This window comes from Hippocampus guttulatus, chromosome 7 (assembly GCF_054856545.1).
Source record: "Hippocampus guttulatus isolate MCC_2025c chromosome 7, RoL_Hgut_1.0, whole genome shotgun sequence".
In the NCBI taxonomy this organism is placed as follows: domain Eukaryota; kingdom Metazoa; phylum Chordata; class Actinopteri; order Syngnathiformes; family Syngnathidae; genus Hippocampus; species Hippocampus guttulatus.
In genome coordinates this window covers 22,104,547-22,116,944 of record NC_141267.1, presented here as the reverse complement: position 1 = coordinate 22,116,944, position 12,398 = coordinate 22,104,547, and the positions used below count along the sequence as shown (strand labels likewise).

The window sequence follows — 12,398 nt, the reverse complement described above, 5'->3', positions numbered from 1 at the left end:
CACACACGTATCTCAAATTGGACTCTTATCTCAAAGCACTGGCGTGTTTGAAAGCATTTCTACGACGGGACTAGATAAGCTCCTTCCTGTTCCGATGTCAACTTTAATTTCCCCAAGCAACGTGTTATGTGGCGGCGTCAAAGGCGCGCAGGGATGAGCGCTTCATCCCGAGAGCGAGCGATGGAATACTGATGAAGCTGTGTGTTGCCGCCTTCATCTTCATCTTCCTCGTCTTCTTCATTCATGCCGGAGGAGTCGCGCTCGTCTGCATGCACGCCACACTCCAGCCACCGCAGCACTTCGCTTTCGTGACTCTCTCATCCTCGAGTTTGACACTAAAGCGCTACATTTGCCCACCAAAATGACAGTTGACCAGCCGATGATGTTGTTGTGTTCACCAAAATGCTGCAAATGTGTATAGTCTCAGAAATGATAAACGGGTCCGTGTTCAATGCCAAGTGCAGTCGTTTGTCATTACAATCTGATGTGTATACGACGACTCAAATATGATATTTTGAGTTGCGAGTCTTTGGACAATTCTATTGGTTATGACAAAATGTGATTTTTGTCGACCAAAATGCAATTGTCGACCTAAAAAGTGGTATAATGCATACTTAACATTCTGTAAAAATAATAACAATAGTCATGATAAGTTACGTTTCAAGAGCACTCCTGCAATACGTGTAATATGTGACATGGCCTAGTTGAACTATACCCTAGAAAGGTTTAAACAAGTCCTCAAGTAATTTGAGGACCTAGATTGGAAGGAAAAAAAAAAGAATAGGTCAAGCTAACCACAGCTACAATTGTTTAAGCTACGCATGACAGTAACACGCCTCCAATGTGGTTTAAAAGGCCAACTTCAAAATAAACCGTACCAAATAAAATATAGACATCGATGCCTATACTTTGTACGTTGTTTGGGGTCGTTTTCCATCACATATCTTTGCAAGTACCGACTTCAACAACACGAAAAAAAAATCCAGCAATTAAATCCAGTCAGTGCTCACGACAAGGGCTAGCTTGGTTTGGCTTGGAAAACATTTTGCCCTGAAGACGCGCAGAAGACATCAGACCATAAAGAGGGGCGGGGGGTGGGTTTCTCCTAAAAGATGGACTGAATGTCATTTTTAGGCCCCATTTGTAATGCGTTTGTGACAAGCACTTCCGAGGAGGCGATGAATCACGGCCATATGTCGTTAGCATGTTAGCGCCATATTAGCGCGCCGCCCCGAGCCGAATCCAGTCCCGGGCGGCGTACGTCTCCGGCCCGCACACTGGCGGGATGCCACCCCGCTGAGCCTGGCGCGCTCGCGTCGCCCCGACAATCTGTTACTCCGCCGGACGCTTTGGGGCGGACCGATGCCAGGCTAGCACAAAAAAAACAAGAAAGCCTGATCAAACAAATATTCGAAGAAAAGAATGAGCAAAAAACAAAACATACATAGTAAAATATTGGGATACCATCAGGAGTTGAAGAAAGTGCGCGCGCGTGTGTGTGTGTGTGTGTGTGTGTGTGTGTGTGTGTGTGCGTGTGCGTGCGTGTCTGTGAAGGTCCTGAAAGAGTAGCAGGTTTTCGAGCAGTGGGAAGGAGACCAGCACTTTGCTGACACTGCACTTCATCTCTCACAAACACGCACGCACTCACGCGCGCGCGCACACACGCACGCACGCACGCACGCACGCACGCACGTTTTGTCTCACTTGATGCACCGCCGTAATGTAAAAACAAATTGTGGACAAAAACGCAACGATACCATTTAGGAATGAATACATTTGACAGAGCTTAATTTTTTTCCAGATGACCATATCTAGTGTTTGCCCTGACCACAAAATACGTTCACGCCAATGATACGCAGCGACGCACCCTTCCGACGTGTCCAACGACCTTTTCTCCTGATCAAATCACACGAACGCGACCGCGCTAAAGTGTCACCGGACCGTGTCACGTGACCACCAGAACTGACTGACATCACACGGCTGCCTTAACCCGACCACATCACTTGACCTAGTCATCACCTATTGATGTTTGGTCACAGTGTGACATCGTCACAGGACGACGTCACCTGAACCACACGAGCGTGTTCATGGCTCCCAAGGAGTTGCTGTTTTTGCTGGCAACCGAGTTCAAATAGGCCGAGCGCTTTCATGTCTGTGTGTGAAGACGAGCGACTATGAAGTGAGATCGTGACGCTCTGCTGCCTGTGATTTACTCGTGTCTTAGAGGAAGGCGTTTATAGTACTTAGGTGGATGACATAGCTGGTAACTAATTGGGTGACGGCTTCTACTTGAGGAAATATTTGTTGAGCCGGCCTGAACTTGAGACCAAACTATCGTCTTTTTTTTTTTCACTCCAGGCAGTGATGAAGGAAGTGTTTTGGGGGGTTGCCGGTGGTCCGGGACCTGTGTGTGTGTATAAGGGGTGTGGGTGGTATCCATTTCAAGAACACAAAGACTTTTTTTTCCTTCTAAAGGCAACCATCTCGCATTTCTGCCACACATGAATCACTGCAGAAAACATGAACTCACACGCGGTCAAAAGTCACATGACACCAGCACAAAAGCGGGCAAGGACACCCGCGGTGGGCGTGCCCAATCAGTGGGTGTGCCGGCTTCCTATACGGGCCCAACCGCCGCCCCCGCGGCCGACGTCGGTGTCCTGATGGAGGCGCTCGCGTCGCGTCAAGCGTTCAGTCAAGGTTTTTGTCATGGTGATCTTACCGCAACCCGCCCTGCGTGGGGGTCAAAGTTCATGATCCCTAGAAAGCCGCGACAGCTGGTCAACACGATCTGGAGAGTCTTTTGTGATACGTGTATTTAAAAAAGAAGAGTACAGTGAGCCATTGTTTCGCGGCAATCTTCCTTTGTTTCTTATTTTTCTCTGCATGACGTGCGTGCACTCATGGCAAACAACAAGGTGCTCCAAAGTGGACAGGATAACCTGACACCCCTGTTCAAATGCCAGCTGTCAAATTGCACTTAAAAAAAAAAAAAAGTCCTCCCTGTCCTCACTCTTCTTCGTTCTTCTCTGCACACTCACGGCCGACAACGAGGCACTCTAAAGCAGCCACGCAACTGGACCATCTTTTGCACGTTGTCAGCCACTTCTGTATTGACAGAAATGTGTATTCAGAAACCTCGAAGTTTTCCTGAAGACCCTCATCCACATTCACAATCCTGCTGTCTCCCAACAAGCACTCCTCCTCCTCTTCTTCCTCCTCTTGGAGGGAGGAGCCGCTCTCACCTGGGTCAAACCTCCAGCGCTGTTCCCACCCTAGTCACGCAGCCCCCCCCCCCCCCATCCCCGATTGATGCCCCCCCCCTCTTCCCCCAGGCTGGAAACCTGACACCCGTGACATCATCTACACTCCCGAGACGTGGGCAGCTTCCCAGCAGACGATCTTTTGGATCGATCGCGTCTCCGCAGCCGGCCTCCACCTGTGGGTGACCCCGCCGTAACGCCATCACATTAGTGCCTCCCTCCCCCTTCAAAAAAAAACAAACACAAAAAAAAAAAAAAAAAAAACACCCCCAGGCTCCATGCTGAGCCGCCAGAAGGAGGAGCGTTTTGGGGGGCTTTGCAAGAGAATTCCTGTCAGGTTGCCAGCGTTCCTGATACTCAGGAAATTCTTCATCATCCTCGTTCTCTGGAGGGCTTCTTCATCTTGGGAAGAGTCTTCTTCATCCTCTGGAAAGTCTTCTTCAACCCTTGGACATTTTGTTTTATTTTTTTTAAGCCTTTGGACCTTCTTGTTCATCCTCGTGTAGTCAGAGGAGCCTTGTCTTTTTCTTTGTTGCCTGGAAGGTGTTTTTCAACCAGTGTACCTGTGGTGCAGGTGAGACACCTGTTTGCACATCATGCTGTCTGTGTTCAATAAATTTAAGTTGAATTTGCTGGGGTGGGAGGTTGGAGTTTATTGTTATTTATGCTAATCATATATATTTATTTTGAATTCTAAGTGTGCATTTGTGGTTTTTGCTGTCTATGTTGCAGATTGTGTGCGTGTGCGTGTGCGTGTGCGTGTGTGTGTGTGTGTGTGTGTGTGTGTGCGCGTGTGTGTGTGTGTGTGTGTGTGTGTGTGTGTGTGTGTGTGTGTGTGTGTGCGTGTGCTGGCCAGTGAGCTGGTAACTGCTGCAATTGTTAGGAAGCAACTGATTGAATTGAATCAAGGAGATCTGCTCAGTGAGCCGGGTCGTGCACTTTGTACCTGCTCAACATGTTGTCATCCTACATTCAATGAACAAAACTGAACGTACGCTATCATTCATTATGCAGCAGTAATAATGATATTAAGTTGCTGTGAGCTACTTTGCAAGAAGAGTCTAGGTCAGTGGTGTCAAACATACGGCCCGCGGGCCGGAACCGGCCCCCAAGGAGCTTCGATCCGGCCCGTGGGATCATTTAAAGTGGGGGGGGGGGTGCATTGAAGACAGAATGATTATTTTAAATAACATGTAATTCGTGGATTATCCACTAGGGGACACACAGTTTTGATCGCAGTAGAAGAAAACATTGAAAAATAGCAGTCTCAGTCTGTCACCGAGATAGACCCAACGCAGCAAATTATATGAAAGCGCCAATCAATGCTTCTTGAGACCAAAACAAAGGAAAGAGATGAGATTTTGGTGATTCATAGCACAGTATGGTATAATGTTAATGGTTCGGCCCACTTGACATCTACCGAGTCCTTATGTGGCCCACAATGTGAAATGAGTTTGACACCCCTGGTCTAGGTCAATTGTAATATGTCTTGACAATCGAGTTTCATTCGTTTCGTGACCGCGCTCGAAACGCAAAAACGCTCGTCTCTTAAAATGGAAATGCCTTTTAATTCATTTCGTTCTCCCAAAACAAAAAACAAGAAAAAGTTTTGTTGTCAGAAGATAGAGTATACAGTATGTGTGTGTTGTGATATTAGGTCAACATGTGTTGCTCCACCATTTGTGTCCAAATATCCGCTGCTTAAACAGTTATTACGCTACTACAATTGAGGCTAATTGTTAACCTTACTTTAGCATTTTTCATTTTGTGTTAGCAGTGAAGTTATTTTCTATACAAACAGTTTGAAGCCAAAAGTAGGGGCAGAAAAGAAGTTTTCACCTTTTTTTTGTCCTTGACATGAGAAAACAACTTTTTCTTGTTTACAAAAACCTTAAAATGGGTCAATTTGATCCATGTCATGACAGAATTATTCAGCTAAAATCTAAGAGGAGTAATACATGCCGACTGAGTGACTTGAGTCACATTTGTTGTTAGAAAAAAAAAAGATGTCCCACGTTTATCAGATTTCATTAAAATAATCATAAAAAATATATCATTTTTTTCAATATCCAGTTGTTCTGAGACATGAGGAAAAAAGATTTCACACTCTCCGGTTGGTTGTCGTGTATTTTCCGTTGAGAAATCTTACACGTTTCGATGCAAAAGAGTCCCAGGGGAAGTTTAAATTACACGCAGCTGGAATTACGTCTGTGAAACACAACACACACACACACACACACGTACACACACACACACGACTGTGGATGTTCCCCAAGAGTCGGTTCCCACCGGCGGAACGCGGCTGTTTGCTTACATCATTGCTCAAAGATCCGCTAATGCTATTGCTAATGTAATGCATCATTTTCATGACATCAACACTCTTTAAAGTACATCAAACTTCAGATGCTTTTTTTTTTTCCTTAACCAAAAGCAATAGTACCTTGACTTACAAGTTTAATTTGTTCAGTGACCAAGCTCATAACTCGGTTTACTGCAATGAAAATACTAAAAAAATATCTTTAATCTGTTCCAGTTGTTGAAAAATTAAACTTTTTTTCACATGTGTTTAGTAAATGAAAGCAGCACAGTATTGTATAAAAGCATAATAGAAAAGAATATCAGAGAATGTCGAGATAAAAGTCACAAGGAGCCGTTGTGAAAAGGCACAAGAAGTCGGCCATATTGATTTGGGCCTCATTTTACCCATTTTCTTTAAAAGGTTTGGAAAATTCAGCCCCCAAAGTCAGTTTCACTCAGCAACATGAAATTTGCTAAAAATGTCTATCATGAGTAGACCCACAAAATAATCTCAAGACTCCATGCGTGCAAAAACACAGGCTGAGGATATAGTGGAAATATTGGATTCGTGGCCCGCCGTGCTGCCGCATGCTGGAATGTGAGCGTGCATGTTAATTGCCTTTCTTGAGATTCCGGCTCTAATGGAGCTAATCCCACTATTGTGCGCTTCCTCTTTCAGACAACATGTCACCTGACACGTGTGCTCAAAGATTAGTGCTCTCGATGCTCCTCAACGCATACAAAATATACCACCCCACTATACCCATATACCACACTACTAAATGGATACAATTCTAAATAATCAAACCGGTGTCCAAATGGCAGGGTTTTTTTTTTTTTTGCGATTAAAAAAAAAAAAGAGATGAGGTCGCCATCAATGAGTTCCACACTTTTTCCACCATTATTGTCCCATACAACCCAGTTGAATGTTTTAAATATTTTCGAGAGGTGTCTATCTATCTAGCTAGCTAGCTAGCTAGCAGGCAGACAGGTCGCTAGCTAGCTGTCGACCTGTCTGCCTGCCTGCCTAGTTACTCGAGGACTGTATGATTTGCTTTTGTAAATTTGAACTGGCATTTCTTGTCAAATTTAGCAATAGTAGCTCAGGGGCACGGCTGAGCGAAAGTCAAATTGTCCAAAATTGCTCGCTCGGTTAAAGAATCATTTGGGCGGGTGGCGCCCGTGGCACCCTCAGACGCGCTGGCTCCGTGGCGTTCACATCTAAGCGTGTTTACGACAGGTCGCAGCAGGGCAGCTGTCCGGTCAGCAAGCGTCACCTTTACGACATGCTGACACTCGGAGGGCGTTCGCACGGCCATGCACCATTATGACGCGCGTGTGTGTCTAAATGAGTAGACCCACAAAAAAGTCTCAGGAAACCACGCCCAAAAAGCCACAACAAGTCATTTTAAGGTAATTTCTTCCGGCAGGTGTCTCTCAACGACGGTGTGACTTATTAACCAACCAGCAGCCGGAGAGAAGACGTCGGGCATGGGCCGCATTTGTCGGCCCGACGGTGGCGCCGTCCCCCTCCTGGCGCTCTCGGTGGCATTGGCCTGGCTGGTGCTGCCGTGTCGCACTGACAGTGAGTACAGTTCGGTACGGTTCGCATCATTTAGCCCATATCACGGCGCCGTTGGTCCTCGCAGGCGTGCCGAGCTTCATGAAATCGCCCGACGACCAGACGGGCATCTCGGGGGGCGTGGCCTCCTTCGTGTGCCAGGCGCTGGGCGAGCCCAAGCCGCGCATCACCTGGATGAAGAAAGGCAAGAAAGTCAGCTCTCAGCGATTTGAGGTGGGTGTTTTTAATTGAAAAAAATATGTAAAGAGCATTTATAGACATTAGTTACATCAAAATGCTTTCTCTCAGACAGACAGTTGGAACCTTGAGTTACAAAAAAATTCAGATGAAAGCATCTGAATAAATCACTCAATGTATTTTCATTAAGAAAAAAAAACATTTGAATTTTAATTTAACTTAAATGCTGCAAAAACTCCAATTAACTATTTTTGTAGCTTATTCATGAGCGTTTTTGTTTCTGTTTGAAATGAGATCGGGAAATCGGAAGACGCGTGTATGCATTCTGGGACGTTTGAAAACAAAAGTTCACCTTGTGTGTCGCTGATCCTTCGAACGCTTGGAAACATTTGTTAAGTTGCCTCCGAACCAAAACAGAATTTGGCGTCGTTTCATTTTGAAGATGCTCGGTCCCCTCCTTGCTCGTCATTCCTCCGCGCCCACCTGAGCGCCCTAATTGGCCGGCGGCGTTGCGGGCAACCCGGAATGTTCTCCAAGAATGTCTGCGTTCTTCCCGCTTGGCTGCCAAGTGAAGCCCGAAGGCCAAAGTGACGCCTCCCCGCCGGGAGGAGCGGCGCTCGCCGCCTCCCTCATTAGCGCAGGAATGCTACGGCGGAAGTGCAATGCCCCGTGGCCCGACCTCGAAGTCTTTAACACCCCCCCCTCATCCCCCTATCCTCACCAACCTTTCCATTCCCGAGACCCCTCGCATATCTGATCTCCACTCAGGCGCGTCATTGAACGCAAAACTTCCTCCTCGCTAGGTGGTCCTCACTCCACCAAACTCTTACACGTCTTCAGTCACAATCAGCAGGAGCCACGTCCAAGTTTCTTATAGTTAATGAAAATGAAATAAATCTTTGCTAATTAATATCATACGTGAGCTTTCGGGGTTCATTTTAAATTTCGGTATTGCTGCAGGTCCGTCGCGACCAAAGAGCCTTGCAAGGTCAGTTGTTTGAGAAATATACTTTACTTTGTTATCTTGCCATCATCGAAGACTATATATCTCAAATCTAAGACTGAAACTAATAAAAACACAAGTCAAATGAAGCATTTACGTTTATTGGATCTAAGCTGGGCTAACGGGACGCCGCCTGCCTCCCATTCGCGCAGGTGATCGAGTTCGATGACGGGTCGGGTTCGGTTTTGCGCATCCAGCCGCTGAGGACGCACCGTGACGAGGCCGTCTACGAGTGCACCGCCGCTAACAGCCTGGGGGAGATTAACGCCAGCGCCAAACTCACCGTTCTGGAAGGTAAGACGCCCGCTTTTGTGCACTGTGTGAATGCGGCTCACGACAGGGTGGTTAACACCACACCCGCGTTGCTCTCTATTCCGCGTCAGGTCTATCCTCTGATACTACCTTTGAAGTCAGGGCTGACTTGACTGTTCATTCCATATCGGTACCTTTCACACAGGAAAGACCACTAGGAAAAAGATGTGTCGTGTGAAAGGGGCCAAAGACACAACATCCCGCTTTCAGATCATTCAATGATGCCAGCGTCTGGTGTGATGACTTCAGCATTTGGTGTGACGTATAAAAATCGTAGTGAAATGGCAACAATTGTCTGTTGTTGAATTCCAAATCCCTATCCTGGCTTTCTGCTACCCTACACACAGCCATCATTCTGCTTCAGGTCTGGCCTCTGATATTGCCTTATAAGCCTTGAAAAGTTTAGCCACTGATATGAGCTGTAGGTGGCACGTAGTCCAAAATATTTTCCCCGAGAAAATCTCAGTGGCCCCAGTGACGCGCCGAGGTGCGCACCTGTTTTCTGGACAGACGTGACCCACCAGGCGTAACCTCTGCTGCACGCATGCATGTTTGCACGCCCACTACAACAAGGTCACCACTTGGAGGGCATGTAGATGCCAATGGTCAACGTGACATATTTAATCATCCATACATGTTCTGAACCGCTTATTTTGGATGAAATTTAATTTGGATATGCCTAAGACGTCTACAGTGGCTCCAGCAAGCCCGCGACACTGGTGAGGACAAGTGGTTCGAGAATATATTCGTTAATCTCAAACGTTTCGATATGAATGCATATTATCAGTTTATTTATTTTGGGCTCTACAATGCTACTACTGTATTTTCATTTATACTTGATGTACTTGATGATCCCTTCTATTTACTTTGACATCACAGCATAGAATTTTACACACCCGACAAGCACACTATCTGTTTTTGGGAAGCGTTGCTTTGGGACAATGCGATGGAATTTAGCGCCGAAACCCTTCTGAATTCCTTCCTCTTTCACTCTCTGTCACTTTTGTTTGGCTGCCCGATCGGGTTGCGGATGTGCTCGCCTTAACGGTGCGTGCCTCAAGTTCTCACTTTGTTCAGAGCGTGTTTTGAAACAGGAGCAGCTCTCAAATCTGTGTTGGAATCTCAGCTAAGGAAAAGAATATCAAGGTTACGCACCATGATGTGGCCGTTCGAAACAGTCAAAAGGAAATTGCAGTTTTGGTAGAATCTTGGCAAACAAAAACGCAAGCAGATAGCGTCACATACTGTACGGTGTGGAGTCAGACATGCGTGTACATGCACACTTTCACAATTTTTTTTTCAGAACCAAATAATCTCTACGGCATTTCTTTTGAAGGGTAACGTTATCAGAAACGTAATCTTAAAATGATAGAGGGCGTTTTCTGTGGATGTGTCAACGTTTATCATGTAGTATTATTGTACAGTATATATTGTATTGTATTGTTAGTGTCACATAATTACCATTCATGCACATAGTGATGCACCAATGTGCCTTTTCGACAAATGACTTTCTTCTAGCTTCTGATAGGATGACAAGGCGTTAAATTTATGGTATGCAATATGCTATTATATTGCATCCAAGTCCGCTTTTATTGAACGTTTTTGTGTGTACAGTGAATTGCCGCTTTAATCGCGGTTCATCATTCTTCCCCTCGCCTTAACGCAGATTATTATTATTTTTTTTCTCCAGTATGTAGGGTTAACTGTATTTTAAAGCATATTATGTTTTGTCAGAGGAGCAGATCCCTCATGGCTTCCCGAGCATTGACATGGGTCCTCAGCTGAAGGTGGTAGAGAGGACGCGCACGGCCACCATGTTGTGTGCCGCCAGTGGAAACCCAGACCCCGAGATCTTCTGGCTCAAGGACTTCCTGCCCGTGGACATCGAAAGCAGCAGCGGACGGATCAAGCAGCTGCGCTCGGGTACAGTAACACACAACATGGCCGGGACACTTCCACACCCAACATGGCTGCCTTTTGAACACGCACCACGGCCGCGACGGAACGTGACAGTAAACTAGTTGGAATTCCCTCTCCTTGGACGAAGATCACTGGAAACACAAAGCAAACACACCTGTGTCCCAGACTCACTGATGCTAATACTACCGCGATATGCTGCTCCACTGCCTGCTCTTGAAGCAAACATTGTGAAAAGATAATAAAGTATTATTATTTTTCACAATGACCACCCATAAATCTGTCAGTTGATGCCGGAGTGTCTTGGCAAGTCCGGCTGTCTGACAACCCCTTCCTCCGGGCCCTTGGAGAGCTGCTGATGGCCGAGTGGGGCCACACAGCTTCCAGGGTCCCTCTGTCTTGGGACTTGGTTTATTATCCAGATCGATGACATCTGCATAGTAACCACACCTCCATATGTCTCTGACTCTCAGCTACAACAGACTTTTACCATGCTGTTGCTAGCAAAGGTGTATCAGAATTAGCTTGTTTAGCATTCCACAATGGGTATAAACACATCCAGAGTAACTATACAGTTAGCAAAAGGTCGGCTAAGTAAGCACTAAACTCGAAACAGAAAAAGTTATCGGGTGACTTAGTGGTTACTAATTCAAACTAAATTCAATTTGTCATTTTCATGCAGTTAACTCGAGGCTAGAGATAGCACAGTTTAGCAGCTATTACAGTTAGCTAGAGTGTAGCTGAGTGTTCAGTAAGTCCAAAAGAGTGTATAGTTATCTGTGATTCCAAAAAAAAAAAAAAAAAAGATAAGTAGTGGGTTAGCCCATTGCAAATAACACAGCTACTGTAGCTAGAGGCTATCAAAGCAGTCTATCGTGATACAGCCTTTTTGTGGGGGGCTACAGTTTGCTAGCAGTTATTTGCTTGATAGGGTGTAGCTAAGAAATAGTTTGTTTGTAATATAGTTTAAGGATAACACTGGTAACTGTAGGGTTGCTGAGTAATTGTTGGTAAAATGCGCTTGGCTTGACTGGTGTAACTCAGCTCTTGGGAAATACTCAAGCCACGGGTCGTTAGCTGCTCTATGAGTAATACAAATAGCTCGAGGTTAACCAACCAGCTTCTTTCTAAAATACAGTTTGCTAAAGGGTAGCTAAATCGTGAGCTGGTTTATGAGTAAGACAAATAAGTCAAGGTGAGCTAAATGCAAGACAGGTTCGCTCAGTAACAGGTAGCTTAGCAACTGTTGTGTACCATAAGAAAGCTGAGCAAACGTCAGATGTTGACAACAGGGTGTAGCGATTAAATAAGCACCTGTAGAAAATGATAGTGTGAGAATGAAAACATGGGAGGAGAGCACTTAATAACAGCTTATTAAAAAAAAAAAAAGAAATACTTACTTTATCCTTATTCTAATTACATATTAGAAGTTAACAGTCTTGTTATGTTGTTTCCTTCGTCCCCCAACTAATGGAAACTTCTTTCTGGTCTTATTTGCATTGACTTTACCTCACCAGGTGGTACACCGATCAGAGGTAAGAATGCTGGACGACAGAAACCCCCCCTCAACCCTCACCCGAACACCCTAAAATCATCAAACCTTCTCATCCACCTCCACGTTATTTATGGTCATCATTTCCATTTGTTCTCTCTCAACACTTGATGCTTCTTCTTAAAAGAACACTCAAAAGCAGTGGTGTTCTTTTGTGCCTTTTGATTTGAATGCAATCACAATGATAACGTGACTCCTGAGTGTCCACTTGCTTAGCATCTTAGCGCCAACGGTCAAATTCAATAACACTTTGGCCGCTTGTGGATTGCGGATGCTCATTCAACGGAAACTTTA

The 12,398-nt window shown here is 45.5% G+C and overlaps 1 protein-coding gene across 10 annotated transcripts in view; it reads left to right on the top strand.

Moving 5' to 3' along the window:
- ptprfa (protein tyrosine phosphatase receptor type Fa) overlaps positions 1 to 12,398 on the top strand; it is a 35,081-nt gene that overhangs the window by 3,794 nt on the left and 18,889 nt on the right. For 5 of the 10 annotated variants that reach the window (XM_086115644.1, XM_086115639.1, XM_086115642.1 and 2 more), the window contains 5 exons: positions 6,992 to 7,146; positions 7,211 to 7,356; positions 8,476 to 8,617; positions 10,370 to 10,558; positions 12,070 to 12,087. In XM_086115644.1, coding sequence (XP_085971770.1) covers positions 7,053 to 7,146; positions 7,211 to 7,356; positions 8,476 to 8,617; positions 10,370 to 10,558; positions 12,070 to 12,087 — 589 coding nt within the window. In that variant the 5' untranslated portion in view covers positions 6,992 to 7,052. Of the gene's footprint in view, positions 1 to 3,335; positions 3,838 to 6,991; positions 7,147 to 7,210; positions 7,357 to 8,475; positions 8,618 to 10,369; positions 10,559 to 12,069; positions 12,088 to 12,398 lie in introns of all 10 variants that reach the window. The other 5 variants (XM_086115645.1, XM_086115643.1, XM_086115646.1 and 2 more) reach the window with 2 other exon arrangements.